Raw genomic sequence first — 27897 nt, forward strand, 5'->3', positions numbered from 1 at the left:
ATTATAATAAAATGTATCGAAAACAATTCATCTTAACGATAAAGACTTATAGACATTCATTATTGCAATCTTTAAAATAAACTCGCCGCCTGTCGCCTATGCTAGCGATCTAATATAAGTTAGTTTGAAGCCTTATGTACTTTTTTCTGTAAGTCCGAATTCATATTTGTTTCTATTGTTGCATCGACAAATGTGACCGCAAAATCGTTTCATGCCCACCACTTGAGACGCCTCTGCACTAGAGGTTACACGGGCTCGGGCCTAAGCCCGACCTGGCCAGCCGGCAGGGCTCAGCCTACAAAGCATCTATCACTTCGGGCCCGGATCGGGCTCGGGCTGTGAATTTTTAAATATACAACTATATTTCTCGGGTTTTTTCGAGCCTAACTTTGAAAATATATTGTAAAACGATACGAACTGCACCGTTCTTTCTGGAGAACTTTTAAAACGCAACTGCAAAATTAAACCAAGAATTGCTGTAAATAAAAATACAATTTTGCATTAATTATTAAGTTTCTGTAATTCGGCCTAATTTGATTATCACAGAGCTCAGTCTGGGCTCGGGCTTAAATGCTAAGACATATTTCGGACTCCGGTCAGGTCTCACATTGTAAATTCACGGGCCGGGCCGGGCCCGAGCTAAAAATTCCGGCCCGTGCAGACCCCTACTCTGCACCCGCACACATTCCTTCCTAGTCCAGAAAAATTCCTCCCTTCCGCATCGTCAATAATGGTAAATTTGTTCCTCGTATATTTTGCTTATTATTGTAAGAGAAGTTCAAACCAGGACTGAAATTTGTTCGTTCTCTGGGGTAATGTGAGTAATGCAAATTAAGAAAGATATGCGTAATATACAAATGTCAGAAAAACTTGATATTCATTTGAATAGACCTTTTACGTAATGTTTATCTTAGAAATGATAAACTTATGCAAATTTATCGAGGAATCTTAAATTTAATGTTGAACAGTGGCGAGTGAGCCGTAGCTTGAAAACTACTACTGGTACTATTTATACCAATATTGAATTAGACCAATTTGTAAAAAGTAAGATAACCATAGTTGGAAATAGTGTATATATTTTTATAGGAGGAAACCTAGAATGACATTCTCGGTGGTAATAATAATAATAATAATAATAATAATAATAATAATAATAATAATAATAATAATAATAATCTTCCTCCTTTAATCATAGATTGGTGGGCAAGAAGAACATTTTGAAATTTTTCTCTCCCTTGGGAGAGCTGTTTTGTAATTTGATAAGGTCTCTTCTTCGTAACTGCATCTTGATATTCTATCCTTGGTCGGGCGGCGATGGCTGAGTTGGTAAAGCGTTCACCTCTAATGCATAGCGTTCTTGGTTCTATCTCAGCTCGCACCAAGTGAACTTTGTGGAGGACAAACACCGTGTGTGTGGATTTTCTCGTGGTTCTCCCGTTTCCTTCCACTTTCTGCATTCCATTTCCTTCATTTCTCAACATCACCAGCTCCTTTAACCTACCAGGCATAACCGTGGGACGTAGATTTTTCTATCCTTTGTCTTCCACTCCCTGGTTTTTCTTCTGCCTTTCCCTCTATCAACACGGTGATCCAATCGGAGTGTCGAATGAGATAGCCAAGCATGCTGTTTCTTCTTTTTCCTATTATCTTCATGATCGGTCGTCCTTCACTAATTTCCTTTAGTACGTCTTCATTCCTTTCCCTGATTATTATTATTATTATTAATCTTTCTAGGGGTACCTCTCGCTTTTGTGGCAAGATTCGCCCATTCTAAGGTTTTAAACTTTCGCTCCTGATTATAAAAATACATTATACATTATAAAAGTCTATACAAAGAAATGTATAGGTCTACATCCTAATTATAAATAGTATACACACATTCTACTATTATTAAAATATTATACATCTTACAAAAAGAAATTATCAACGAAATACCTCACTACTATCAAACAACATTTGTACTGTGTATATATTTATATTAATTATATAGACTGTCATGTCTTTTAATCACATGACTACCCAGCTCGCCTCACGACGATGGGCAGACGCCAATAATCTGTGTATTCTAGCAAGGAATCGAACCTAGAACCAGGCGATCAGGAGTCGAATGCTCTAACAACTAGACTATGGAGCCCTTTGAATGACTATAAGCTTAAAATTCAAATGATTCCAATATATATATATATATATATATATATATATATATATATATATACAGGGTGTTTAATAAGTAATGGTCATAAATTAAACCGTAGATAGTACACGCCAAAACTAACAAAAAAGTCTTAGTAAACATGTGTCTGCAAACGCTTCGTAACGGAAATAGGGGCTGTCGAAAGTGTAAGAAAATTAAGTTTAGAGACGAATATCTCAAAAAGTATGAATCGGACAGAGGGCGGTCCAATGAATGACTATCGAAGTCAGACCTGCGCTATGCAGAAATGCATGGTTGATAACTCTGCAATGCGCGCGCAATTGATTCCCCAAAGAAACGGAGGGATTCCCGGAAAATTGTCCAAGGAAAGGGGGCTCGAGATGAACATTAAGGGCGAGTCTATCCACCAGTAATTCATAAGTCGTGGTACCAGGTCGAAAGCTCGAAAAGATACAAAATGGTGGACAATGTTTACGTACCGTGTGTGGTTGCATAACCAGCAGGAAATGAGAGAGGCAATCGAAGTGTGGTGATGTACGTTGTAAATGGCTCCAGGAAGAATTGCGACAACTAATGCATATGTACAAGTGTAGCAGCACTTAGGTAAACCAAACGGTATGCAAGGCACTGATGAAGCAATATGTGCTAAGCAGTTAACGTAACGAATATCCGCAAACTGGATTGCAATCGGAAAAGCATGACAACATCATGCATAAACCACAGTCGCTGACGCATATCGAGAGGTATATTTTCGAGTAGAAGCGGCAAATCGTGTTGGAGAAATCGCAAATAGAGATTTGTAGGCGAGAAAGACAAGTGAAGACAACAAAGCTCTACACTCTGAATCATTCTCCCAAGCGACTACTCCGGTACGACAAAAGAATGTAGACCTGTAGCAGAACCCTTCAGGCAACATAATAAACAAACGTGGAAAGGGAAGCGTGTTTCCAATTCATGTCTGTAATCGAAACAATGTAGTGTTCTTAAATTCCATATTTCCTGGCTTACCAGCTGATTGACAAGAACTGCGTGCACAGTTTTTTCTTTACGTATACGTACAGGGGAAGAACCAAGTAATGAGCAACCTACAGGCGCTCGGTTGATTGAGATATTGTTGCTTTAAACGAGCTTAGGAGCTCCGAAGGATGGGACCTACAATTCTGAAAATATGGGATCAGAACCACTGCATTCAGTGGGCACTTCAGCGGATTTGAACCCGCAACATCATGCACCCAAGGTGAGCTCAACGTCTGTTTCAACCCCGATTCAGTATTTCCAGCTGGCTTGCATGTTGTACCAGTGTTCTTTTCGGCTATTCCATTCATTTTCGCGCATCGTTTGTTTTACCTTCGTATGGTACAGTAAAGGACTTCTCTGTACATGTGCATTCGTCTTAGAAATGTCCTCTGAAGTAGTTCACAACATGCACCACCACCTTTTTTCGATTGCCTCTCTCATTTCCTGCTGGTTATGCAACCACATACAACACGTCAACATTGCCCTCCATTTTGTATCTTTTCGAGCTTTCGACTTGGTACCACGACTTATGAATTACTGGTGGATAGACGCGCCCTCGATGTTCATCTTGAGCCCCCTTTCCTCGGACAATTTTCCGGGAATCCCTCCGTGTCTTTGGGGAATCCCTTACGCGCGCATTGCAGAGTTATCATCCATGCATTTCTGCATAACGCAGGTCTGACTTCGATAGTCATTCATTGGACCGCCCTCTGTCCGATTCATATTTTTTGAGATATTCGTCTCTAAACTTAATTTTCTTACACTTTCGATAGCCCCTATCTCCGTTACGAAGCGTTTGCGGACACATGTTTACTAATACTTTTTTGTTAGTTTTGGCGTGTACTATCTACGGTTTAATTTATGACCATTACTTATTAAACACCCTGTATATCAACGAAATATTTCACTACATTTCTAACACTAATGACATTTACACTATTTACACTGTTGATATATTTATATTAATTACTTTATGGAAACGAGTAGAATGACTATATGTCTGAAATTAGAATGATCCTACAAAAGCATTTTTTTTTATGAAATACCTTACTATTGTCAAACATTTATATTCTGTGTACACATTTATATTAATTACATTATAGAAATGTACACTTTGTATATTACCAATACACTAATTTCTGAAAATTGAATAAAAATATTGTATGTATGAAATATTAAATTGACCTCACAAAACCAATTTTTGCCAAGTCTAATACCATCTTTCAAAGACATTACTTTTAGTTTTATTACAAAGTAGAGCATTTATAGCATCTTATACGAGAATAATATAGAACTTCTTATCATGATGAAGTGCATTTAACACAAATACGTTATTTAGATACGATATTTTTGTTGGTTCTAATTTTTTAATACAAACTACTGCTGCTGTTATCTTTTTACATTTACTGTCTTCGAGTTTATTTTTGTTTCTCGATTCTAACACTGAGGTTCAAGGAGAGAAAATGATCGTTCCAACCGAGAATCAACAATTTCAGGGAGTATGACTGCTATTTCTATAGAGACAGCCGACAAAAGGGCAAAGCTGCCCAAAACAAGTTTTTGAAAAAGAAAAAAAGAAAATTAGAAGGAAAGTAACAGAGACAACATTGGTCTTTAGCCAGGAGCGCTCATAAATCGCACGTGTCGCGAAGACTAGTAGGGGCTAGAGGTTCAGAGGGCTCTCAATTTCTGGGAAAAGATCTATGCATATACTTATACAGCATACTTTTTATTCTCTGTTGCCAAACTCACTGAAGAATATATTGCAATTAATCTAACGCATGTAAAGTAAATTGGAGACCGTGGTTGGATTTATATGGGTCTTGTGTATTTATATTAAAAATTTCAAGCCATTACTTCCAATACTTCGTTAAAAATTACCATATTAAAATATACGTGTTATCAAATGGAGAGTTAGAGACCTAAGCGAATAGGTATAAGATCCCCTTACGACCAGAATTTTAGAAAAATCCTGGTACATGTCTTATGCTTGTTTGTAATGAAAAGTTCAAGTACAGATTAACATCTCCTAACTCTAGGGGCTCACGGGATACTTTACCGCATTAATTCTGAACTTCATACTCTTAGGATACGGCCTTTAATCAAAGTACTAATCGAAACCTAGCTCGAAATAGATACTAAGTACATTCAAAACTAATGTCGACGTTTTCAGCTATTTCCCCTTGATACAGTCACAAACAACAGACAACATCGTTTTTAATGCGAAGGAAAAAATAAAAATGACTCTTCCTTCTTAAAACGGAAGTTTTTAAAACATAGGGCACGTGTCCACTTATTTTTAATGAAAATGAAGTGAAATTTTTGCGTTTTACGTCCCAGTTATGCCGACTAGCCTAATGGAGACGGTGATGATGAGAAATAAATGACGGTGGACTGAAGAAAATGGGAGGAAACGGGAGAACCCTGAGGAAACCCACGCACACGGTGTTTGTCTACCATAAAGTTTACTTGGTGTGAGCTGGGATCGAACCAGGGACCTCATGCACCAGAGGTGAACGCTCAACCACTGAGCCACTTATTTTTAATCAGTTCCTATGCTAAGTTTCATCTCCCTAATTTCAGTTATTTATGTGATATTCTATTGTGGACAAAACATTGAATAAATTTTTTCCCATTACCTCTCTTAGAATACTTATTTTAAAAAAATCCCTTCTTATCCATTGCTCTCGTACCCCCTTCTACTTCAACAATTTTTGAGAACTCTGAAATAAGTGTACCCTTTACTTTTAGTTATGAATTTACACAACGAATTCCATACCTACAATTGAGCAAATTCTTGCATTAAGCGTTTTCTGAATAAATAATGGAAAATCTTAATATTATAGAAATTGCTCCCTTACCGTTTTCACAAGTGAACTTTTCGTAGACGCTGAATATGTATTAAATTTTTATTTAAGAGTTTATATGTCGATTTTCACATCTTTAGTTTAAGCAAATCAACACAATGCGCACTATATGGCTCAATATACGTAGATAGGGATTTTTTTTAAAATATGGAAATGATCCTAGTTTTCCCTTTCAAGAGCAGAATATTTGAAAACCATTAAATATGTTTTCCCTTATTTTTGTATGAGTTTATACATCGAATTTCACATCTTCAATCTCAACAAACCCTCATTCAGAACCTTGTGAATAAATGAAGGGAAATTCAATATTAAAAGAAATTGTCCTAATCCTCATTCAAAGACGAAATTTTCGAGAATGCTGGAGCACGTTTTCCCTTGGTTTTACTTAAAAGTTTGTACACCGAATTTCACATCTTTGACTTAAGTGAATCCTCACATTAGGCATTTTCTGATTAAATAAAAGAAAATTTGAATATTTATAAATATGTCCCTTTTTCCCTTTGGAGCGGAATTTTTGAAACATGTGTTCCCTTATTTTAAATGAAGAGTTCATATGCTGAGTTCCATGTCTCTAACCCCAGTGATTCTTGCGATACCTACTCTTGGGAGAAATTCTGAATCTCTTTATATCCGCTTAGGAGGCATATTTCCGAAAATCCTTGCTTATTCCATATTTTCGAGATAAAAAGAGTACTCTCTCCGAAATTTACATTAATATCTGTAATAGTATGAGTCACTCACTTCTACTCTTTTATATACGACTTAAAAAAAAAAAAAAAAAAAAACGCAACTATTAATATTTTGTGGTGTACAAACCAATGTGCGTGGATTTTCTCTGGGTTATCTTTTATTCCCTTCTTTCCACAACTTCATGCATTCTCATCATCATTTTCTCCCTAGCCTTGTAGCATAATGATGAGATGCTAAAATAATAATAACAGAAAGGTTAATCAAACCTTACTCAGTAGTGTAGTGATTTCGGCGCGCGTCTTTGGTTCACGCATTCCCGGGTTCAATTCCCAGTTGGACAGCTTTGAAACTTTAATCCACTACAGCGATTCGGGTTCCACAAACTATAGGTCTACTTTCGTGTAACCTCGGCGCTGGAAAGGTTCTCTGAACTTCAATTACACAAACACAATAAGCAAAGTAATAAACGTACATCAGGTCAAAACAGTAGACAGGTCGTTATTTTACACTAAACTCTGCAAAAATTATCTAAGGAAATAGTTAAACCTCGCTTCGTTAATGAGAAGTATTTGGTTAAATCCCGTGGCCTGTCATTCTGATTACTATTTTTCACCTTCTGTCTCAGTTCCATAAGTAATGTGATGAGGTGATACCTAAAATACATACAGGCTTTCCAATGCTAATGAAAAAAATATAGGAAATCACGACGATAAAATATAGGAGGTTTAGTGAAGCTGTGAAAAAGGAATATTTCAATTATTTTCTGGAACATTTTGAAAGAACAAAGACTATCATAACAATATTTCTACCTATTGGAAGGAACATTTCAATTATCCAATAGTAGAAATAAAAATAATAAAAAATCACGTGGAAATTACACCAATTGTTATATAAACATACATTCTACTCTAAATATAACTAAATGGGTAATTATCTTGTTGCAAAATTTTATACGGGTTTCTTAGTGTTTTCGTACGTAGCTCACCAGTACTAAGCAACGATCACAAGGAAAGTGTAAATAGGATCTGTATCAGAAAATCTGCAGTATTGATACACCTACATAAATTATTTTTAAGTCTTTAAAATCACTACTCCATAGAACAGTTCTTTTTTGTTCCATTTTGTACGTGTATGAATACTTTTTGTGCTAACTGTATATTGTTTGGTGTAATTATCTTTAGACAATTAACAGGAAAGGACGAAACACACAAGGGTCTCCATTCAACCACCATACTGCGGAGACAAAAGACCCTCCAACCACCCACGCCTTATTTCCTTAAGTTCTTTTCACAAGTGGAGGTAGCAATGCCACAAAAATATAGGTTTCGTTAAAATATAGGAGTTTATAGGAAGAGAAGCAAATATATAGGAAAAATGGGAAACATAGAAGTATTGGAAAACTTTTATATAGACCCTGATCCGACTTCTCATCAATATATACATTTCAAATTATTAGAGATTCTGAATGTTTATATTTCTTAAAAATCATGGAAACTGCATCGAGTGTGAACCTATTAATTCCACGGGTTAGCGTTTAACTTTCCCCCTCAGTGCTAAGGCTGTATGAAATGGAAAGAGGTACCTACTGAGTAAATACCAATCAACAATTGTAATGAAACAAATAAAATATAAAATAAATAAATATTTTTTTTAAATGTGAAACTCGATATGTTACTCGTATTTGTACCTGCGACAGATATTCCTACCAGGAATGAAATATAGCCCTACATCCACAGGAACTTCGTGTTTTAGCCACTGACCAGTTAGAAATTCACACGGACCTGTTGTTTGGAAAAAAATGAAATGAAATCTTTGAGTTTTACGTCCCACGGTTATGCCGGTTAGGCTAAAGGAGACGGTGATGATGAGTAATGAATGAAATGGTGGAATGAAGAAAGTGGGAGGAAACGGGAGAACCCCGAGGAAACCCACGCACACGGTGTTTGTCCACCACAAAGTTCACTTGGTGGCCTGTTGTTTGGAGTAAATATAAACAACATGTATTGTCACAGAGAATCAAACCCATGATTTTAATGCCATAGGCCAGTGATCGTCAAACCGTCGATCGCGAGCTACTAGCAGTTGCGGGGACATTTTTGGTAGATCACATTAACGCTCCCGTTACACCTAGTTTATAGGCAATAAACAAATATATTAAAATAAAAAAAAATCTTTTTGTTGGTAGTTCAAAGGAGGATTTAAAAACGGCACGGTCGCTCAGAAGCTTCATAAGTTTGGCGACCACTGCCATAGGAGATGAAATTTAGGTTAACTAATTGAAGTTCCTCTCCAAGATGTAAAACTGAAGCACTAAATCTACCCCTTCTCTTTTTCTCGCTTTATTTTGAAACATTTTTTCTCATATTTTCTTTCAATACATTGAATTTATTTACGTACATCGTACTTAACCTCTTTCAGTTCTGCCTGGAATTTTAATAGTAAGTAGGTAACAACATAAATGAGAAATAACAGGAAGTTCTTGAGTCTTAACTTGCACTCAATTTCTAAAGGCCGTAATTCGTTTTATTTAATACCAAGTTTTCGGTGCTTAGATTAAGCAATTTAATAGACAATGGTTGGTTCGTTGATGAGTTTAGCGTCCCTTACAGCAGCTAGGTTATATGAGACGTGCTCCTACAGCCTATGGGATCTGAATCACGTACTCCTACCAGGAATCGAACTCTGGCCTCCCGCGCCAAAGACTCGTACGCTAACCACATAGCCACGAGGGAGCTCATTAGAAGTATATAATGTGAATGGAAAACTTTCGCCCTTGTTCCTCCTTCAAACTTGTTGACTGATTGGTTTATTTGTATTTAACTCTACCAATGAGCAGAGGTGTATAGAGAATGTGTTTTGCAGTTTAAGGAGAGGTCTAAAGTAGTGTAATGCGTTTGATGTTATCTCAGTGCGAACTAAGTCTTCTTATGGCTAAATGATTAGGATACGTACTTTAGTTGCTAGAGACTCGGGTTCGGTTCAGAGCGAGAGTTCATTGGTTTGGATCACACCGTACGCTGTAGATCCACGTCTCCTACATCCTTCCTTCTAAAAGAAACGCTGAATTCCAATCCAACCACTGGATATTGAACTCAAAACCTCGTTCACCGAGGATATACGTATTAGACACTTTTTTTTATTTATTTATTTTTAAGCAAAAACTGAAGCACTAAATGTATCTACCTTTTTCTTTTTCTCGCTTTATTTTGAAACATTTTTTCTCATCTTTTCTTTTAACGCAACTTTGTTCATCATCTTTCCACTTTTTCATATTATGCAAACGACCGGGACACCGCAAAGAAACATCGCGGACAATTAAAAAGTGCGTATGTTTTTCAGTGGAACTCGAACCCTGCATAAACTTCAACTTGTAATATGCAGCCGAATGCTACAGGTCATTCCTCTATGAATACTAGCGATAAGATCTGCGAGAAGGGTTTTTCAAATTTATCGAATTCGTTGCTGTTAAAGGTTGTATTGAATAATACTGTTGGATTTTTAACTTTCTTGAATTTAAAGTTTTCTGCCATATTAAATATCCGATAATATTGTTTCCTCTGCAAATAATAATAATAATAATAATAATAATAAACGATGATATATCAAATGTGGCTAGCGAACGTTCTTTCCCAATATTAGTAAATCAACATAAACAACAACACTACCTTACTACTCAAAGCTCGAATTTTACGTCAGTCTACTTTTTCTTTAGAAGTATTTAACAGATGGAAAGTAACGCCAATGTTTCATTAGCAAACGCAACGGACAAGTTTTGTACAGCTACAGTAATCTATAATATAATTTAGTGGTCTTTTTTTTCTAACATAATGAAATACAGAACAACTATTCGAAACATTGAATAAGTAGTTTGACTAAAACTTTTCCATATTCCTTTTTTTTTTTTTTTTTCAAGAATACATATGAGAAAAAAATGATTTTTTTTATGCATCCCACGATTAGGCTTTGTAGGCTTATCCAGATGGATAATTAATGAAAAAGTAATTGACTAGGAAATTATTTTTTCTTCTGCTCTCCCACAGAGAATCCAATCTGGGAACATGTTCACGTTAGAGACAAGATGAGAAGAATTTATGATTTCGTTTAATATATATGATTTAATTTCCTATCTGTGACGTATTTGTAATGTTCTTGCATTCTTATATGATACAAGGAATATGAACGTTCGCTGTAATAAAATGCAGATTCTTTACTTCAAAAAAGTTATTTCTAGCAGACAGAATTCGAACCCATGCTGAAATAAGAAGCTAACGAATAAAGCACGAAAGCAGGACTTCAGAAGTGTTCCATCTGTGTGTATGTAGTCTTCTTGGTGATCCTGTTCCTTATAGGCTTGAATCATCCCGTACCACCCAATTGCTAGGTTCTAACTTTTATCTATCTATATATAATTTATATATTTCTTTCTGTAAACTGTTATGATTGTATTTTATATGCCAATTATAAATTTACTTGGCACCAACATGAAGATGGTATATTGCTCTTGGAAGACTACGTATGTTACTTTCTGTCAGAATGAAGGGAAAACAAATTTTCCTGTAAATACAGATCCGAGGGGCGTAAGGATCTAGGTTCACTTTTTTGGACTTAGTCTCTCGAAGACAGTGTAACTTTTTGTGACCAGAAGTATACATATATTATTTACAGTCTGGAAAAAAGCACTGTGCGGGTAAGGCTCTCATAGCAAAAATACGAGGTAATGAGAGGGACGATCAGAAACGATCACTATTAAATGTGAAATCGATAATTTTTGGGGTCGCTGAGATTAATAGTGACACTCCTGATGCTGTTTAAGTCCAACTTCAGCCCCTGTTTGCACCTCTGGTGGGGGAGGAAGTGTATGGTGAAATGTAAAAAACAATCAAAAACAAACGATATTAGTATCGAATCCATAGTTTTCGGGGTTCCTGAGACGAACAGTGACACTCCAGATAGCATTTAAGTCCACATTGAGCTTCCACGTCTAGTGGTGGAAAGTGGGTGAAATGTACAACTAATCGGAAAGAGCCGATAACAGTGTCGAAACCATAGTCACGCTTCCGATACCGTTGATGTCCAAGTTTAGTCTTCATCAGAATAGGGAGAGGGAGGAGGGTAAATATAAAATGTCTCAAATGACCTAGATTAGTGTTGAATCGATGTAAAAATGATGCAAAACGACCAATATTAGTATGCATTCATTGTGATCGTGGTCGTTGAAATGAATAGTACACTTCCAATACCACTTAAATTCAAGTCGAACCCCATCGGCAGAACAAAAAAGGGGGAAACGATTGAGATGAATGTCGAATTCGAGGTCGGGAAAACGGCTGACCTGTTTGAAAGTACTTTCGAAATAGTCCCCAACTCAAGCTTTTTTTGTGTGTGTGTGTGTGGGGGGGGGGGGTTGTTTGTGTACGAAATTGTGTAACTTGAACAATTTTGTTACAACATGGATTTTTCGAAATATGTACTTTTTATCTTCTGTCTTCTAAACTATTGGTCCAACGAAAAAAATGTATAAGGCTTTTTTCGTACGAAATTTAACGTAGTTTAATTTTATACTTGAAATGTCTTTTGTTAAGCCCCATAGTTTTTAAGATATTTAAGAAATAAAAACTACCTTTAAACTCCCCTCCCCGTTTGCCGACTCCACACTACAGGGACTTTTAGTATGACATTTAGGGCGATTCCCCTCACAACTGCAAAATGTCAAAATTACACGATTTTTCTCCAATTAGTGTTTCTTGAGTCTTCTTTGACTGGACTATTAATTGGCAGTTGTAAGTACATTATACACTTTCATCTAATAGATCTTCCTACCAATGAAATTATTTTCCTTCTCTAATGCAGCTACAAATAACGAATATTTAATAATGCAGATAAAACACAGAATAAAAGAAAGGAAAATATATATGATTACTTTCCTAGTAAGTAAAATGCTACAGAGTATATGAATTTTCTTTGAACTAACAATATATATTTTATAAAGAATAAATTAAATATAAAACACCAATACTAACCGGCAACATCTAAGCTCTTCTTAGCAGCCTCTATTAGCAATCTATCTGCTGCAAGAACTTCATCAGTTAACAAACGACCATAATTAATTTGCCCGCTGGGTTCCAAGTAGTTGGCAGGTGATACAGATGGTTCAGTTTTGTATTTTGTTGGACGTACTTCACGTGTGATAGGACGAACCTCTTCCAGTAGACTAAGTAATACGGGATCAGTTACATTAGTATTTTTAATAAAATCGTCTGTCTTAGAGCTTTTCCTTTCCTTTGTATCTTCCTTCTTAGCTTCCCTTTCGTTTCGTTTCCTACCTTCTTTGTCTTCCTTTTTCTCCTCTTGTCCTTGAGGCCTTTTCGAGTCCTCTTTGTCACCTTTCGTATGACTTACTAACAAGTTGGAGGACGAAATGTCTTTCGGCGAAAGTTTCTTTAATACAGCCACTTTATCTCGCAGACTTTTAATTAGCTTTTCTTTAGCATAATCTGCAGCAAACTGAAATAAAATAGCACAATTATTATTCGACTACGTACAAATTGTATTAATATGTTTTATTGTCATATCTAGTTTATTATACAGGGTGTTTCAAAACAACACTGACAACGTTTGGGAGGTGATTCCTGACACCAAGATAAGACAAAAAGTATAGACCAGCCTCGGTGCACAAATGCTTCCTTTCGGAGTTATAGACTGCCGAAAAACTGAAGAAATGAACTTTAAAGGTCCATAGCTCCAAAACCTACCGAAGTCGGGTCAAGACTTCACTTAGGAACTAGTATGTGCCCTATCCAAATATCCTTGTTTCAGAATCCTGCGGTACTTCCGCAACATTTTTTATAGAGATAGTTGGTGAATAGTTCAAATTGTATGCCCGTAGCCAAACCCGCTCTTTAAAAATTGTTGCGTGAGTACCTTAGAATTCTGAAACATGTATTTTTGGATAGAGCACGTACTAGTTTCTGAGTGAGGTCTTGACCCGACTACGGTAGGTTCCATAGTTTTGAAGATATGGACCTTTAAATTTAATTTTTTTCATGTTTTCGGCAGCCTATAACTCCGAAGGGAAGCATTTATGCACCTAGGTTAATCTATACTTTTTGTCTTATCTTGGTGTCAGGAATCATCACCCAAACGTTGTCGGTGTTGTTTTCAAACACCCTGTATTAATGATGTAAGTATAAACCATCTCTGGAACAAACCGTCACGTTTTTGTTCTCTAAATCTTTAGCAAACAGTGCTTGTTAGTCTCAATTTTTATTAAATTTCCGTAATTAATAAAACAGATTTTAGTTTAGTACTACCAATAATCACTATAGACCAAACCAAAATTACTTCATAAATTAAATTAGTAGAACATTCTGATCTTTATATAAATAAAAAGTTGCTACACAGAAGTCTACGCTCATCCATGCTATTTTTCCCCATACATATTACACTGTTACGTATTTTACCAATAATGCCACGTTCTGTATGTACACATAGTGGACCATTTGTCTTTATGCACTCTTGTAGTTTTAAATTAATACATAAAATACGCTGAAATGTCGTACCATTCAAATATCAACAGACAATAGAGCGACGTTTTTTGATATATTCCACAATACCATCAGATTCACAGTACTGCCAACCTAACATAAAGATATCTCTCTTCAAATGGCACGTTAGATAACACTAGTCGACAAAAAAAAAAAAAAAAAAAAAAAAAAAACTTTTTCTCTGGCACGCGGAAGAAATACCTGATTCTAATAGAACTTTTCACATATTAAACGAAAACTCATACCGCCTCACTTATTTTCTGTGTTACAAACTAAGAAAGCAATATTACCACCAACATTGAAGAACAACCAAATTTCGCAGACTTCTACAAGTATAACGTAAATGAGATGGGCACATCCAAGTTATCTTAAGAGTCGAAAATTATGATCATGATATAACGTATTTCGAATAAATAACAAAGAACAGAGTTACAAGGGACTGAAAATTTGACTCTTTTCAAAGGCTTTATTTCGAAAAACTGCTTAGTTAAGTATCACATCCAGTTGCATATAGGGTTTCCAATAAATGTAAAGATCGTAATGCTCTTTACAGCAATTTGATGTCTCAAATCATTTCTGAGATATAGTAACATGGTAAAGTTTGTAACATTACTTAAAAACACGGATGAATAATTTCTAACTGAAACAACGAAAATAGCTCCCTCTAAATATATATATATTTATTTAATTTTGGTAGATACGAAATATAACACCAATTTTCGTTATGAGGCAATCACGTTATTGTATCGTAACTAATTGAAGGAACGAATATATTTCGGGTATTTCTTGTCACGATTGTGGGCAGAAAATCAAGAACTGGTACAGTTCGCGACATAGAAAATGTTACAAAAAGTTTACTAACAAACTCTTGCGCCGTGTGCTTACGTATTCAGAAACACACGTCTCGATCGACTAACTAACGCTGGTATTCAATCCAACTCGTCCTTCTCGCCTAAGTCTTGCCTAAAGCAGTCTGTGTGACGTAATGTAATCTTTCCATTCCGACGGAAAAGAACTCGAACAAGGTTTACAAGTTTTATCGATTTAAAACCGTATCTTTCATTCGTTTGTTCTAAAATGCGTTTGTAGAGCTGAGTGTAAAAAAAAGTAACAAAATGTTTCCACAGCTTTATTTACATACTTTACCTTCTTCAAAGACTGCATATCACATCAAGCTAAGAAATGCTCCTTGTGAAACCTATGAGAATTATTAATCACGGCAGGGGTTTTGTGCTTCCCGAAGTCTGTAATGCGGGGCGTAAAGCTCTAAAAACTACTGACAGAAACGAGTGCTATTCAGTTTCCCAGTAGTTACAAACAAATGTTCCAGGGACGTCACTTGGGCACGACAGGAGAGCGTAATTCACCCCTCCATTGAGTGATAAACTCATTATTTGATCAAATGTATGGTAGAATACGGATATAAAAATTGAAACTCTGAAGTCGGCGGAGAATCACCCCTCCCCGAACAAAATCTAAAATGATGCTGCTTTTAGCAACGAACTTATAGAGTTACGATAGCACACTACTAGAGCGCTTACATTTGGTTTCAAGAATCGGAGGTTTAATTCTGAGCCATGTGCGCTCGTAATGGACGATGACATTGAGAGAGAGAGAGAGAGAGAGAGAGAGAGAGAGAGAGAGAGGAGGGGAGAAATTCAAATATGGAGACAGAGAGGGATGATTTACGTATGCAAGTTTAGAACTGGAGACAAAATGATCGGACAGCATCCATATATTATGACGAATTTGTGACTTTTTGAAACAAGAAGGAAAGTTTCCGAACTGCGAGGATCACATCAGGCAGTTGTCGAAATAGGGTGGAGAACTTTTCAGAGTATCAGATGATTACGAAGGGAGAGAAAAACCTTAAGATTTGCGGAATTAAGAATTTTAAAAAAATCTTCAGCCTTCGAGATGGTTTCGGATCACGAAGTTCTTAGCTATCGAACGATGATTTTTATCCACTCAGCCAAGGAGAACTCTAGGCAGTTATTCATTATACTTGTCCTATAGCTATGTTGAGAAACTAATAGAATGGAATATTGCACAAGTTGACTCTATGGAGCAGTACAAGTTTGTTACTACTGTGTTAATTGAGTTATATTTGATAGAACCGTCTGATAAAGTAGCGCCAAATACTGACATAAATCACCTTTTGAAAAGCTCTGGTGGAAAATGAAAGAAACCGTCTTAAATATGTTCGACTTTTGAAAAGAACAAGTTAAAAAAAAAAAAAACGCATTGAAAATGCGTATGAGTGTTACTTGGATGCGAACAAATGACTTTAAAAATAGGTCGTTTGCTTGATTATGTGTTAGATGAATGGTTCAGGCATCGGAGCGTCTGATGGCATTGAAAATAGCTACTTTGCAGACCAATCCGCCTCTGAGAGGAACTTCACAAATCAACTTTCAGTCATAAGTTAGAAAATGTAACGTTTTTTATAGTGATTTACCCCTACCAAGATGCGGTTAAAACCAGAAATAAAAAATATATTTATCTATTTCCAATCTTCACAAATGATTAAAGACATTTTTAATTTTCGAACATATACATAAAGAAAGCTGAGGGACAACTCAGCTGTAAAGTCTTCAACAGAACAAGGCTTTTGTTTCTGGTCCTGGATGGAGATTGGCTTTTTTCAAAGAACAGTCACATCATTATGATTTGACATCTCACGAACATTATATATAATATATGTAACATAATATATAACAAAACCATTGCACTTCGATAAATTTTACTACTTCTCTGACTGCATTAGTGATTTACCCCTACCAAGACGCCGGTTAAGTTCAGGAATAAAAAATATATTTATCTACCTTCCAATCTTCACAAATGATCCAAGGCATTAATTTTTGAACATATATAAAGAAACCCAGCTGTAAAGACTTTTAATAGAACAAAACTTTTATTTCCGATTCTGGACGAGATTGGCTTTTTTCAGATACAATAACATCATTATGATTTGACATCTCAGGAGCATTACATATAATATATATATATATATATATATATATATATATGTTTGCTTCATATATATATATATGTTACTTGGATAAATTTCAGTTCTTCTTTGCCTGCGCATTAAAAAACGATGTAATTAAAGCATTTCTCTTCTTTTCAACATTTTTCTGAAGAACTTGAACGTCCTTGTGCTCTTTGTATTCCTCTTCTTTCAATGACATGACACCTTCCAACATCCCTTGAGCGATTTGTGCCTCCTTCAGGTCCCTTTTTCTAAGAGCCTTCCGAAGTCTACCCGTGGCTTCACCAAGCAGAGAATTTGCAGATTCTTTGTTCTCACTATAGTTCCTCTTCCTTTCACTAAGCTGGGTTTCAATTTCTTCTATGTTCTTCTTAGCACCTCTTGCATTTTCCAGTTTTTGTTATTCTGCTTTTCTCAACTTCTCTTTCTCTTCTCTAAGTGTGACACTTCTTTCCTGGGTTAGTCGCTGTTCCTCCAGAAACTGTTGGTAATGCTTATGAGCATTTTGACCCAAGGTAAACTTTTTAGAAACTGGAACGAGATAAGGCTTGTTCTCATAGAACTTTAAGGCATCTTTCACAATTAAAATACTGTTTAAGGATCTACAAGACATCTGAGTCTTCTCCTCTGTCAAAGCATTTTTTGATACTAGAAATCTTCTTTCAATATCTGCATTACTATGGGACAGGCATCTGAGTCGTCTTCTTTGTCAAAGCATTTTTTGATACTGGAAATCTCCTTTCAATATCTGCATTACCATGGGACAGGCAGGGTGCAGCTTTTATTACTTTACTTACTGGAGGAAATTTTGGTGAACCATCCGCCTTCTTAAGTCCCATAAAAAAAAAAAGTCCAGTAACCGTCAATACTTGAAGAAATAATTTCACTTCCAGCAGGTTCATGCTCAAGATGCAGACATTTCCATTTGTCAACAAGTTGATCATCTGGCACTGCTACAGATAGTGCTCTTGCTACAGTTCTGATGTATCTGCAGCTACTTTGTGATTTTCTAGCCTCAGGATTGAGAAATGCTAGTTCTAGTTTAATGTTAACAGAATGAGTCATTGTATTTTGCACCAAATGTTTACCACCTGAAATATATAATGTGCTTGTACACTCTTCAAGAACTGTTGAGCATCCACTTCTGGTAGTTTAATTAGTTCTTTTCTTGTTTCCTCTGAGATGACAATTTGTATTAAGGTTAGTCTAAAGCAATGAAATAGTGTCGTCAGAAAGTAATTAAAGCATTACTTTCGCAGGGCATAGTTTTCGGTTTTTACGAAATTTACAAAAATAGATGGCAGTGTTGCCGAACCCAATTTGGAAGATAGGACAAGACTTTTGAGTTAGAAGTTTACCTCCCCTTCTTTATTTTTTTCCCCTCACGAAGGATGGGCAGAGTCGTTTGTCTGCGACCTTCGTAGGTATTTTCTTTTTCGATACTTCCATCCCTCTAAGTAACCCGACACCACTGACCACTATCCAGCAATCTGCAGCTTGTGCGGAAAGAGAAGTTTGAAGCTAAACGTGCCATTTCTTGTACAGAACGCTGAATAGCGAAAATACCGATTGCTGAGAGCATTTTTTTTTTTTTTTTCGGTATTTGCAGTATATTGCTTGTCTTAAAGCCAACACGTGATACTGGAATTGCAATTAAATGCACATTTGCTCAGAACAGATTTAGTCAAAGATGTCATAAATGGCAACTCAAATTGAACACAAGAACCTCCAGTGCCGTACACACAACGTTATAAAGAGGAGTTGAAGCACCCAAATTCATATCGTATGCCATTGATCTATACAATATATTTACGGGTAAAGTACAAAAATTTAAATTCTTTATCCACTATAGGAGTTTCGAAATGCGCTACTCCTTTAAAACTTCATGTACTGTCGGTGTGGAGTCATAACGTTATTTAACGATGAAGACAATATAAAAAAAGAGAGAAAATAGCTTTAACGGCAGTATTAGTGTATGTGTGTGTGTGAGAGAGACAGTAGTGTTGTATTTACGAAGATACAATATTTATTATCAAATACTTGAAATTAATGAAAGAAGTGGCTAAATTGTTAGTCCATTGTAGAGTGGTATCTTATTTGCAAAAATAGCAAAATATCATATCAATGTATAAATTATAGCAAATCACTTCGTAAATAAACATTTCATTAGATTCCCCACAGTATTACGTAAGTTATTTCTCATGGAAAGGAGTAGTATAAACTTTTGTTGAGTTCTCTTCTGACGTAGTTTTCCGAAAACGTCTATTATGATTTTGTTCATATTTCGTAAGTAATATTCTAGTATTAACTGCAGCATGTCCTGATTTAATTTTAAAAATCGGTTTGGGTTTGAAGTTTTGTGCTTTTCGTTCTTATGCAACAATGCAACTTAGAAATTATAAAGGACAGAACGAAGTATTAATTCCAAACAATAACGGGCCTTGAGTGCTGCGTAATTCGCTAGTGCACAGATCAACACGAAAGATCGATCCTCACAGTGTATTCCATTACCCATCATAATCTCACGTCCAGGAAATATAAGAAAGGGGAACGAGACCCGTACTTTTTATTACTTTTTTCCGGATGAAGAAAACAAGTATAGTGAGATTTCTTCCTAAGTTTATTTTTATATATAAAATCTGTACTCTTACATGTTAAAGAGCATATTTTTATATATGAACTCCCTTCCTATGCATTACGAGATGCAGAAAAAGAAAGGTGTAAATTCGATTTTTTGTTAAGAAAGCACGTACCGTAAATACATGTAATGAAGCAATAGAGGTAGGCGTCTGTGTTGTATTTATGGAGAAAAGAGGCTGTTACAGTGTATTCGGTTTTTTTTTTTTTTTTTTTTTTCAAAGTAGTAATTTAGATACTATGTACCTAAGCTATGTAAACACAAAATAGTCTATAACAGGGTGTCTACTGGAATACCAGAAAGTAAATTCATGACTTTTTCATGACTTTTCATGGCCTTTTTGTTCAAATTTTCATGACCATGGCGATAAAAATTTACCATTAGTAATAATAAACCCCTACCACCAGTGGTGCATCGGTTAAGATGAAGATCACATTATGTTCTTATTTGTCTAACGTGCATAATGTCGATTAGCTGACGACTAATTTTAAAATGCAAGAGCAATTTAAAAGGCAGTAAACAAATTTTTAATTGCGGTTCAAGTATGGGTTTAAGGCTTACCAGGTTCTATAGTTTAAAAAAAATCTTGTGAACAGTCCCGTTACATTCAGCTAGGTTTTTTTATCTGCATTTTATGTACTCTGAATCCTAAATTTATAATTTTCGTTTACAAGAAAAGACTGATTACGTAAATATACAATTCTTTTCCATCGTGTCATATTTGAAATTAGTGTACATAAACATACTGATAAGACCTACTGAATTTGTTCATAATGGAACCTTCATCCTGGATGGGGTCAGATGCCTTCTTTCTTCTCTTTTTTCAAGGGTACTTTTACAAATATTTTTTTCTCACAGTCTGCATACTAGTATCACATCAAAACTTAAAAAAAAGTGAACACAAAAATGGACATCTTGATTGAATATCACAAGTTCTACTTCTTTTTCAATGAGTTAATTTGAACATCAATTCCATCAAGTTCTGACGTTACTGAGTCACTGAGAGCTTTACGTTTCAGTTCCAAACATTTTAAGTCTTTCAACATGGTGCGTTTTGCTTTCTCTTGTTCTTCGTAGGTGTCTTTTTGCCTCTTGAGGACTTCTCGCCTTCGTGACGATGCATTTCGCACAGATAATATCAAAGGCTTTGTGACTGCAACGGCCTTCACACCACCTGCTGCTTGGATTCCACCATACACTGACCGCTGAGCAATGAGAGAGTCTTCTGCGAGATTCTCTACAAGGCATTCCTTGTTGACAGAGAAGCACTTTCTACTGCAGCATTACCATGAAATAAGATCAGAAGTTGCTTGAAGAATTTCAATGTAGCTGGTTCAACAAGGCTGGTTTCAGTGATCAGCTTCATTAAGTACTGGTCAAGTTTATAATCTTTCCTGGAGAAAGCTTTTAAAGCTTCTTTCACCTTGCTTTTTTCACAGAAGCAAATGTAGTTGTTTTTTTTACCAGATCAGCAACTTCAGGAGCCATGTACTTCTTATCCACAAATTCTTCCAGGGCTGAATTCACACGTGAAGAACGGAGGTCCTCATTCAACATCACTTCAGGATCCAAGCAAGTTGCGCCTCTAACAAGCTTCATCTTGAGGGGGCATTTAACACTCAACTTTGTAAACATAGTAACTAAAAACGTTCTGCAGTCATTCCTGAACTGTAGTACATCAGCTTCTTCCAAATTCTTGCATGCATTTTTTGCTCCAAATCCAATATCAATATCACGGGCCAACTTCAAATTACTTTCTTTGGAGATGTCTAGTTTCATTAACTTTGGAGGACTTGTCATTCTGCCAGCACATTTTCCCTCACAAAACGATCAGCCACCTTTCACAACAGGGAAAAGAGTTCCTGGTACATGAATGGTAGCAGACAGTCATTAGATTGAAACAGTGTCAAAAATGGTTCCAGCATAACGGACACAGACAGTAAAAAATTTAGCTTCGCACTAAGGAGTTTATTTTTCAGGAACTCTTGCACCTTTCCAAAGTTCTTTGATGCAGGTGGATTTTTTTTTTTCCTACGCTTTCTACACATTTTTTTGATGCACCAAGAACTTCAATGGCTCGCTGGAAAACATCAGAGTTTTGTGTCCACCTGATTACGCAGAATTTATTCGGGAACTTTGTTGATCCAGAATAATGAATAAAATCAGCTCTTCTGCTGGGAAAGTCCTTAAAGAGATAATAAGCTAAGCGACAAAATGTGTGCATTTCCCATCCAGTTTTTTCATGAGCAGTTTTGTATGAATCATGTACAGTGTGCAATGTACAAGTCCCCGTGTCAAGCATTTCAGGATTGTCTGGAGATAATTCATCCTTCAACATGTTCTTCATATCTGTCAAAAATCGGTGGTTGACATTTGGACCATCCATAGAAATTTGGATTATGTTGTTCAGAGAAAGTCCAAAATTCCCCAAAGCTATTTTAAATGCTTCACTTAAATCCACAGCCGTTGAGTGTCCAAGAAAGGCAGACGTCAAATAGCTTGTTGATACAGAATTTGCGTCACTGTTCCAATACCGAAGAACAATATCCATTTGTCCTCGCTGAGCCACTTTATTTAGACTCTCATCAAATGATACGGCGTACCATAAAGAAGTTTTAACTTCACGAACAACCAAATTCTGGAAGTAGGGACCTAAACCATAGGTTATCATGTATGCTAGCTTATCTTTCTGCATATGGAATTTCTGAGCTATGGCGCTATCACTAAACATAACAGAAAACAAGTCCGATGCAGCGGCTACACTGCGATCTGATGAATGACTAGAAACTTTGAATAATGCCCACAAAATTTCAACTTTTGTTACTTCATCACCAATCATGAATTGCTTGATGCTTGAGTTATGCATAGAAGTTGCACAACCAGCAGATGCAGTGCTCAGTTCTACATCATGTGATTCTCTTCCTGGTAATGAAACAGAGCTGCTGGTTGCAGCTTCAGCAGGGTCCTTAAAAGGTAATAATCTCTGCTTGCCTGTCACCAAAGAAGAAGCAAGTTCACAGTGCTTTTTGCCCTTAGCATGCAATTTAACTGAAGCAATGCCACTACAACTAACATCAAACGTTGAACTGCAGGCAGAACAAGGTGCTTTGTATTTGTCGTCTGTCACTGGTCGTAGTCACAATTTCCATAATGGGTCAGCATTGAACTACGCCTCACTAAATTTGCACTTTCCAGGCATTATTAAACTCCAATCTGAAAGTAAAAGAAAAACTATAGGCAGGTGTTTGATCCGATGGTTCCTGGACATGGTGAACCCATGACAGTTTGCCATTGCCTTAAATGGGATGATGACGTACTAAGGACGGGACCTACAGCTTATCGTGGGATCCGAACCACTTCTGTCCCCAACGGGAATCGAACGCGAGACCCCTTGATTACAAGGCAACGAGCTTAACCACTCATCCACAGGGGGCACTTTCTTGTAATTTATTCAAGTAGGGTTTAATTTACTGTCTCGAGAAAATGCACACTATTAATTCTTAATCAATCGTTATGCCATTTGAATTTCTTAAATATTTACTCTTATCATTGTAATAGTAAAATATGGAATTAAAAAAAAAAAAGAAAAAAAAACAGGCAGTGTTTTTCACATTGTTTATTTTGAACTTATCACATAATTAAAGATCATAGTGAGTTTAGTAAAAAAACATTTCATAAAGCTTTATATGTAAAAAATTATATTAGTTTACATAAGAGTCTGGATACTTTCATATACTTTTAAGCTAGTCATATACTTTTAAGCTCTTTCCAAAGTATTCATAATTTTAGGGGTCGCTGAGATAAATAGTGACATTTTAATCCAATTCAACTTCAAGGTCATACTCCACTCTCTAGGAGTGAGGTTGGGAGGGGGGCGAGATTTTAAAAGTAATCAAAAACGACCGATATTAGTGTTAAATTCATAGTTTTCGAGGTCTCTGAGTTTAACGATATCAGTTTTCATGATGTTCAAGTTCATCGTCACCCCTTGGGGTGGGGGTAGGAGAGGATGACTTTTTCAGATAAGATAGCTAATTAGTAACTACTGTAATTAGAGCGAATTAAAAACATTAACATATTTTCTCGTGCTTGCACGGAACTATGCGGGTTGCTAGTCTTAAATATCACTTATTGTGAATCTTAAAGAAAGAATCTAAAATTCTGCCGCCTTGTGCTCGAGCACAGAATAGCACTTACCTAAATACGGGCCTGCTCTTACCAGTGAATCACTCTATACTGTATTTGAAGTTTTAATTCTGAGTATAATTATCCATCTAGCAGAAATTTGTCTGAAATTAAGCACTCAGAGAACTGCCCAAAGACAAAACAAATTATAAAAGAAATTCGTTTTAAAAAAATAGATAATCAAATTTAAAATCTGCAAACTCAAACGAATAATATTATTTGCATAAGTCTAAAGGCCCAAAAATACACAATTTACATTTCTTAGAAGTAAAGAAATAGCAGATCAGAAAATTGGACAGTAAAAAGTTGTTACTATATTACAGAGACTAGAAGATGAAATGTGGAGCAGATAGGAAGACAGTAAAGTACCAGTTAGCCAGCACTAACTGGTGGGGGAAATTCTCACAATTACTGACCTGATACAACTGTTTCAGTACATGCAGTATGAGGTATAAAAGTATGAAGTATAAAAATATACTCTGAGATTTCAGATTTTCATGACCAATTGGGTAAATAAAGGACTTTTTCATGACTTTCATGACCAGTAAACACCCTGTATAAGCTATTGCCTATATGCTTAGTGTAAGCGTCTTCGGCGCAAGAGACCTGAATTTGATTCCCGGTGGGAGCTCATATGGTTTGAATTCCACGTAAGCCGTAGATTCATGCCCCCTACTATAACCAAACAACAACAACAAAAAAGTTCTACAGAAGCATATCAACTGAAGAGTGAAGCATCGGTATACATCATACGATTCACCTAGTCGTGTAAAATGTAGTAGTTTTTACATTTTACTCGTAGTTTTGACTACCAGGGAGAATATATGTATGCACAGAATGATAAAATAAAGCTGTTGCACAACTGTATAAAAATAAATGCATCAAAAACAATATATCGGTATTTTGATATGTGTATGGAGCCTCTCCCCTTTCAAATTTCGATTAAAAAGCAAAATCAATCCTTTGTTATTGACAGTTTAAAAAAATAGTTTGTTTGAAAAAAAATATATAAATTTAGAAAATGAAGTTGGTGGCCAAACCCCCCCAGAAGAGGTAACTTTCTTATTTTATATATAAATATAAATAAACCCATCCATAAAAAGTTTGGAGCTCTTAAAAGTAGCTCTAAGTAGCAATATTACTACAGACCCCCCCCCCAGAAGTCCGTCCTGGATCCGCCCCTGGTACTGGTAGGACTTAGCGGTGAGTAAGCTATTTTCCCGCCATTTTTGTCAAAATAGTATTAGTTTAGAAGTAAAAAGCAAATGATCATATATATAATACAAATTTTTAACGCAAGTAGTCCATATTGTTAAACGTTACTGCACATTCTTCTTGGATGGGAACTGGCCATCAGTTATATTTTATTTAAAAATTTATTTTAACATGAAAGTTTAAAAAACGGAAAATGTTATGGAACCACACACATTATATGAACAAATATAGAAAACAACTTTCACAGTGAACAGTTTTTGACATTTTACTTCTCGAGTTAACATTCCTTTTAACTTTTTCGCTTGTTCTTTCAATGCATCTACTTCTGCTTCGGCGTCTGTTAGTATTCTTTTCTTCTTTAATTCCAACTCTTTTATTTTCTTCTTAATATCTTTCTTTTCTAGATCTGCTCTGTCTTCTTTTTCACCGCGGTCTTTCAGATATTCATTTCTTCTGCTTGATGCATTCCTCACATACTGGATCATACTCTTTGTGATATTCATATTACGTATGTCACCAGCAACACGCACAGCATCCAACACACTTCTCTGGGCAATCAAGCACTCCTCTTGGAGATTTTCAACAATCCACTCTTTGTTAATGGAGAAACTCCTTTCCACTGCTGCGTCGCTATGGAAAAGTACACATATCTTATGCATGAATGTTTTAAACGCATTGGAGACAACTTCTTTACTTAACAGATCATGGAGAAAAACGTCTAATCTGTCATTTTCGTAACTGAAATTTGACAGTTTTCGTGTTGTGTCTTGGTCTGAACAAAATTTAAAATATTTCCATTTCACCATATCAGTATTTACAGGTGTTATTTGCTCCTTCTCGACAAATGTCTCCAGGACGAGTGTGATACGTGATGCACGAAGGGTTTCGTTGGTCATAGCCTCTGGAGACAAGCAATTTGCGGCTCTTGTTACATTGTATTTTAAAGGACATTTTAACAAGTTTTTTTACACAGTTCTTGCAAGAATCTTCTGCATTCTTTCTTAAAGTTCAATATATCAACATCCTTCACTCCTTTAAGCGATGTAACCGCAGAAAATCAAACATCAACTAGATTAACATCCAAAGATGTCTTTATCAAAAACATCTATTCAGGTCTTTTTTTTTTTTTTTTTTTTTTTTTTTTTAAATAGCTACTTTTAAGACATCATCCATCACGAAGCGGTTTAACAAACTACGAATCAACGTGTTTAGGTCATTCCATAGAAACGGTAGTAACGGATTGTCTGTCTGGCACTTAGTGGAGGGGAATTAACGGATTGAAGGAACCCTAATCTAGCAGGCAACAGTACATCAGAGATGTGGGCTTTTACTTTAGAGAAGTTTCAGGAGGTTTCAGGAGGTTTTGTTTTCACTCCATCAACATAAACTTTTAAGGCAAAAATCATAGTTATGGCACGGTTGATAACTTCATGAATTCTCCACCCACCTAATAGAACAAAATTTAAGAGGGAAAATTGCTGTCACATTTCAACCAGCTTTGGTATGCGCAGTCTTAAAAGTCCCATTAACAATATGTAAAGAGCACGTTTCTGTCTCCAAAAGCTGTGGACCTTCACCATTTTCTTCACTCAGATAGGCCTTCAAATCACTCAGAAATTTCAAATTAACGTTGGGGCCATCAAGAGAAACCTGAAGTAACTTACAAGAATCAAGACCCTTGTCCTTGAAAGTATTTATAAATGCACTTAACAAATCCTGGGCAGTAGCATGTCCGAGGAATACTAATGTTAAATAACGTGTTAAATTTTAACAAAAGAGACACTGACCAAAGCTTAAAACCCACTTTATTTTAAATTATAATTTGTAACTGTTTCGGATATCTAGCATATCTTTCTTCAGCAATTAAAATGGGGAAAAGCTAGATATCCGAAATAGTTACAAATTATAATTTAAAATAAAGTGGGTTTTAAGCTTTGGTCAGTGTCTCTTTTGTTAAAATAATCAATCCAAAGCCATGAATAGTCTTACTAACGTGTTAAAACTTTATTTTCGTCACTGTGCCAGAAACGAACTACTAAGTCCATTTGATTTTTCTGTGAGATAGTGTTTAGGCTTTCGTCTAACGAAACTGCAAAAAATTCACAATTTTGTAGTTCACGAAGTAACGTCTGTTAGAAATATGGACCCAATCCAAAAGTGATGACATAACCTATTTTGTCTTTGTGTAACTGCATATTTTTAGCGTGCACTTGTGGATATGACTCTTCTAAACAGCAGAATAATAATATATCAGCTTTTCCCTTCTTCATGACAACAAACTTTTCTATTTCATTCGCTGTTTGGTACTAAGAATGGAAAGGTTGCATGTTGCGTATGTTTCTTTTTTCTGTTACTGACGCACACAAACCCGCAGTTAGTTGAAGTTGGTCTGCTGTCCAAGAACGGGGAGGGGAGGAAGACCATAAACTGAAAACAACCGCTGTTACTAATAGTACTCTAATCCTGACTAAATAATCCTCGATTAAAGGAAAATATAAATAAGTTGTTTCCTTATTATATTGTTTCCGTTATTAACATCAGGGTTTCCACTTATCTTCCAAGATCAAATTCCCTGACTTTTCCAGGTTTTCCAG

The 27897-nt window shown here is 35.9% G+C and overlaps 1 protein-coding gene across 1 annotated transcript in view; it reads right to left on the reverse strand.

Moving 5' to 3' along the window:
• Nucleotides 1–27897, reverse strand: part of LOC145693367 (protein phosphatase 1L) — a 76841-nt gene that overhangs the window by 26031 nt on the left and 22913 nt on the right. Inside the window, exon 2 of the mRNA XM_081769304.1 lies at nucleotides 12750–13233. Coding sequence (XP_081625430.1) covers nucleotides 12750–13233 — 484 coding nt within the window. The remainder of the gene's footprint in view (nucleotides 1–12749; nucleotides 13234–27897) is intronic.

This window comes from Thermobia domestica, chromosome 8, assembly GCF_964235325.1.
Source record: "Thermobia domestica chromosome 8, izTheDome1.hap1.1, whole genome shotgun sequence".
NCBI lineage: Eukaryota > Metazoa > Arthropoda > Insecta > Zygentoma > Lepismatidae > Thermobia > Thermobia domestica.